This window comes from Nerophis ophidion, linkage group LG02, assembly GCF_033978795.1.
Source record: "Nerophis ophidion isolate RoL-2023_Sa linkage group LG02, RoL_Noph_v1.0, whole genome shotgun sequence".
NCBI classification, from domain to species: domain Eukaryota; kingdom Metazoa; phylum Chordata; class Actinopteri; order Syngnathiformes; family Syngnathidae; genus Nerophis; species Nerophis ophidion.
The window spans coordinates 91,151,061-91,157,179 of NC_084612.1; the positions used below are offsets into that span (position 1 = coordinate 91,151,061).

A 6,119-nucleotide genomic window follows, 5' to 3' on the forward strand; every position below is an offset into this window, starting at 1 on the left:
GTTGCCTCCCATGCAATTTTTATGTAAGTAGTATTGTATGCCACAATATTATGTTGTCTGCCACTTAATTTTGTGGTCCACCACATTATTCTATGGCCCGCTATATCTTTTTAAAGTCGCCTGCCATAAAATTTTAATGTGGCCTGCCACACTATTTTTACAACCTGCCACACTATTTTTGCAACCTGCCACACTATTTTTGCAACCTGCCACACTATTTTTGCAACCTACCACACTATTTTTGCGGCCTGCCACATCATTTTATGCAGATTAGCAAGATACTTGTGAGCTAGGTGTCAGTTTACACTCCTAACTCCACATTTTTAAAAATAAATTGCATTTTTTCCTGCATTGTGTCCGACTTTTGTCGCAGGGGAACGGCGTTCGGCATCCTGAACGGCGTCTGCAAGTTGGCGGCCATCATCGCCAGCTTCATCTTCGCCGCCTTCGTGGGCGTCACAAAGATCATCCCCATCTTCTTGGCCTTCTCGGCTCTGGTCTGCGGAGGTCTTCTGGCGCTCAAGCTGCCCGAGACCCGGGAGAAGATCCTCTCTTGAAAAGCCAAAAATAAAAAAAGGTCCCTCCGCCCCCGCCGCAAACCGCCGGCGTCGCCAACCAGGCGCGTGTGAGTCATTTCAGGAAGGGGAACTTTAAGGAGAGAATGGGGAGGAGGGACGCCGTGAAGAAGGGGTTGGCGTATTTTACAAGATGTCCGCTTGCCGACGTGGACCTTCACTTCCTGTTCCTGTTGCCGGGCGGATCATACGTGAATAATGAAACTAGTCTTTTGTCTTTTTATGTGTCCTGTTTCCAGTTTACACGCTGTAGTCATGTGCTTTTTTTTCCCCCGTTACAATCCTGTCCAAAAACAGCAATATTAAAAAAATAAATAAATGACACGTTTCCACCAAGCGGTACACTTTGGAACAGTTCAGTTGCGTTTCCATCGAATAATCTGTTGCAGCAATAGGCCACATATTTTCTAACAAAACGAAACGAGACTGTTGTCTTTTGTGGCCTTCCTTCATTCGTTGGCCGCTAACACGGTCAGTACGCCAATCACTTTAAACTGGAGCTCATCGACATTGGCAAATTAGCTACGCTAACAACATCTTAGGTACTGAATTCCTAGCTTTGAAAGGTCCTATATTACTACCTTAGATGTCCCACAAGATGTCTATACGTGTGTATATATGTATATATATATGTATATTTATATATGTGTGTTTGTGTATGAATATATATATATATATACACACATATATATATGTACATTAATGTACATATATATGCATATATATGTGTATTAATGTATATATATATATTTACATACAGTATATATATGTACATCTGTATATATATATGTGTGTATGTATATATGTGTATATATGTATATATACATACATATACACATATGTGTATATATGTATATATATACACATATACATATATGTATATGTGTATATATGTATATATATATACATATACATATATGTATATGTGTATATATATATACACATATACATATATGTATATTAATGTATATATATATATATATATGTATATATATACATGTATATATATAAGTGTGTGTATGTATATATGTGTATATATGTATATATATACATATAGGTGTATATATGTGTGTATATATACATATATGTATATACATATATATAGTTATATGTGCATATATATACCTGTGTATATATGTATATATATACATGTATGTGTATATATATATATATATGTGGATATATGTATACATACATACATACATATATATGTATTATATATACATACATATATATGTGTGTGTATATATGTACATATATACATACATATATATGTGTGTATATATATATATATATATATAAATGTATATATATATATGTGTGTATATACTGTATATATATAAATACAACTATATATATAAATGTATATATAAATGTGTGTACGTATATATATACATATATGTATATATATATACATATATGTATATATACACACATATATACACCTATATGTATATATATACATATAACATACACATTTTATGATAATCGACACTATAGTGCCATCTGGCAACTAAAGTGGATAGTGCACCCCTCAAATGTGTCACGTTTCATGTGTCAGGTACACCGCAACGAACGGGGGCAATATGGATCCCTTCCCCCTGCATTTTGATTCATAGAGGAGCATTAAATAGGTCGAGTATGATGAATAGTGCTGTATGTACTGTGAGTGTATTACCTGGTGGAAAGTAACATTAATAACGTGTATTTCTGTACTGTGATGGCCCTTCAAATTATTATTTATTATCTGTTTGTATCAACATGACTTTAGTTCACGCAGAAAGTTATTTTCTCTGTCCTGATCCGATCTGCTGGTCCTGAGCGGATCCACCATGCCCGTTTGTGGTCAGGTTGTGTGTTGTGTAGCCATGTTGTGCGACGTAGTGCTTTGACCTTTGTTTTGTGTCTTCTTTTGCTTTTCTAAAACCATACAATGATACTGTAACGTGCTGACAAAAACCTTCTTCTGACGACACGTGTCAATATTTCTAAGGCGTGTGTTACTTTCTCGGCGTGTGTGTGTGTGTGTGTGGATGTGTGTGTATGTGCAAAACCATAGTGTGAGTGAGATGTACAGTGTATGGTGTTTGTGCTTGTACATAGTGAAGATGTGTGTAAATTAGCTGCACGCTAGTAGCGCTGTCATGACTTGAATAAAGACCGGCGATCCAAACTTTGTGTGCCATCTTTATGAACCGTGAATAGTATTCGAATTCCATGCAAGAATGAACATGACAATAAAATAACAATTAACAAAAAATAAATAAAAAATACGGGTGAAGCACTGTAGCCGTCATAGTCCGATAAAAAGTATTTATCTCCAAATCGGCGTTGGTTTTCCCGCTGATAAAAACATAATTATATATAGTTTTGTTTTTTTTAGTATGTAAAGAAAAAAGTATGAATAATTTTTATGTTAAGAACTGTATATACATATATTTTATGTTAAGAAGTAGACATACACATACATGTACATACAAAACCCGTTTCCATATAAGTTGGGAAATTGTGTTAGATGTAAATATAAACGGAATACAAAGATTTGCAAATCCTTTTCAACACATATTCAATTGAATGCACTACAAAGACAACATATTTGATGTTCAAACTGATAAACTTGTTTTTTTTGCCAATAATAATTAACTTAGAATTTCATGGCTGCAGCACGTGACAAAGTAGTTGGGAAAGGGCATGTTCACCACTATGTTACATCACCTTTTCTTTTCACAACACTCAATAAATGTTTGGGAACTGAGGAAACTAGTTGTATTTCTGTCTGTCATTCTGTCGTACATTTTTTTTCCTTTTACGGAAGGTTTTTTGTTGAGAATAAATGATGAAAGAAACACTTGATCGAACAGTTTAAAAGAGGAGATAACAGGAAAAAAATGTCGACTCTTTAAAATTCAAAATTCAACCGAAAAAAAGAAGAGAAAAACTAGCTAATTCGAATCTTTTTGAAAAAATTTGAAAAATAATTTATGGAACATCATTAGTAATTTTTCCTGATTAATATTAATTTTAGAATTTTGATGACATGTTTTAAATAGGTTAAAATCCAATCTGCATTTTGTTTGAATATATTACAAATTGGACCAAGCTATAATTCTAACAAAGAAAAATCATTATTTCTTCTATATTTTCCAGAACAAAAATTTTAAAAGGAATTCAAAAGACTTTGAAATAAGATTTAAATTTGATTCTACAGATTTTCCAGAATATTTTTATTTTATTTTAATCATAAGTTTGAAGAAATATTTCACAAATATTCTTCGTCGAAAAAACAGAAGCTAAAATGAAGAATTAAATTAAAATGTATTTATTATTTTTTACAATAAAAAAAATACTTAAACATTGATTTAAATTGTCAGGAAAGAAGAGGAAGGAATTTAAAAGGTAAAAAGGTATATGTGTTTAAAAATCCTAAAATCATTTTTAAGGTTGTATTTTTTCTCTAAAATTGTCTTTCTGAAAGTTATAAGAAGCAAAGTAAAAAAATAAATGAATTTATTTAAACAAATGAAGACCAAGTCTCTAAAATATTTTCTTGGATTTTCAAATTCTATTTGAGTTTTGTCTCTCTTAGAATCAAAAATGTCCAGCAAAGTGAGACCAGCTTGCTAGTAAATAAATAAAATGTGAAAAATAGAGGCAGCTCACTGGTAAGTGCTGCTATTTGAGCTATTTTTAGAACAGGCCAGCGGGCGACTCATCTGGTCCTTACGGGCGACCTGGTTGGTGACCCCTGATGTAATTGCTGCCAAAGTTGCATCAACAAAATATTGACCAAATGCTTGTGAATACATGTACTTTTCACATAGTTTTTAAGAGGTTTTGTGTGTAGAATTTTGAGGGCAAAAAGGAATTTCTTCCATTTTGGAATAAAGCTTCAACATAGCAAACACATCAATAAAAAAATAGGGTGGACGTATGACGAGGGGTCACCCAGAGTGGTAGTAGTGGGCTGCAGACGGATGTTCCTGGGTGGGTTTGTACAGTGTGGTGGTGGGGGGTGGGGGGAGGGGGGGGTGTACCTGCCAAAACATGGCAGCACATAAGTGTGAGCTATGGTGGCGCGAGGAGGAGGACATGTTTACTCTGGCTCAGGCGCCAAAATACACACTGATGATGATGTGTCCACCATCTTTATCAGCAACCTCTGCTAAAATATCACAGACATTCACACAATTCATCAACAAGGTGTAATTGTCATCATTGCATTTTAAGTTTAGTTGATTTAAACTGAGCACGTATGACAATAACATGTATTGTCCTCCTCTAGCTAACCTCTCTGACCCCCCCCAAGCCCCTCCCCCCCCCCCCCTCACACCTAAGGTGCCTAATGTCACCCCCTCATTCAGCCCCCCCGCCCACCCCATTACAAACAACACTGATGTTTTAACTGCAATCATGCTTCATTATCGGAATAAATAAATAATAAAAATACGATACATAAATACTTTGTAATTATGAGCAATATAGTTTGTGTCATATGTGCTTTCTTTATGACTTAAACGTGAATGGATTTCATTCAAAAATGAAAATAAATTCCTGCGTTAAATAAATCATTAAATATAGGTGATCATGAAATTTTGTTCCAAAATGTGCTGAATAAGGGAAAAATTTTGCAATTGCATCAGCTTTATTCTTCAATGATCTTTACCAGTGAATATTTTTTATTGTATATATATATATATATATATATATATATATATATATTACACTTTTTTTTTCAAATTCCAATTTTTGTCCTATTTGCTTTCTTTATGACTGAAATATGATTGGATTTCATTGAAAAGTAAAAATACATTCCTGCATTAAATTAATCATTAAATATAGGTGATAATTTTTTTTACAAAATATACAGAACGTAAACAATATATATGTTTTTTTAAGTTTTGCTGAATAAGGAAACAATTGCAATTGCATCAGCTTTATTTTTCAATGATCTTTACCAGTGATTTATTTTATGTTAGTATACATATATATATATATATATATATATATATATATATATATATATATATATATATATATATATATATCCATCCATCCATTTTCTACCGCTTATTCCCTATCGGGGTCGCGTGGGGCGCTGGCGCCTATCTCAGCTACAATCGGGCGGAAGGCGGGGTACACCCTGGACAAGTTGCCACCTCATCACAGGGCCAACACAGATAGACATATACATATTTTTGATTCATACAAATGATTTTATCCAACTTTCCTATATATTGTCTTATTAAAATATATTACACTTTTTTTAATTCTAATTTTTGCATGTGTTGGTTTTGAATTATTTCAATTTTTTTGGGTCTTTTCTAATATTTATTGGCCAATTAAAAAAGTGTTCATTCTCAATTTCTGAGTGGACAATGAGTGAGTCTTAACTGTTGTTTGTATTTTTGTCATATTTGCTTTCTTTATGATTTAAACATGATCAGATTTCATTTCAAAATAAAAATAAAAAAAAATTAAATCAATCATTTAAATATATCATTTAAATATATGTGATCATAATATTTTGTTACAAAATATAGGGAA

At 32.8% G+C, this 6,119-nt stretch overlaps 1 protein-coding gene across 3 annotated transcripts in view; it reads left to right on the forward strand.

The window, feature by feature from the left end:
* sv2ba (synaptic vesicle glycoprotein 2Ba) overlaps window positions 1-917 on the forward strand; it is a 62,789-nt gene extending 61,872 nt beyond the window's left edge. For all 3 annotated transcript variants that reach the window (XM_061893550.1, XM_061893552.1, XM_061893551.1), the window contains exon 13: window positions 374-917. In XM_061893550.1, the coding sequence (XP_061749534.1) occupies window positions 374-557 (184 nt within the window). In that variant the 3' untranslated portion in view covers window positions 558-917. The remainder of the gene's footprint in view (window positions 1-373) is intronic.
* The last annotated feature ends 5,202 nt before the right edge of the window (window positions 918-6,119 follow it).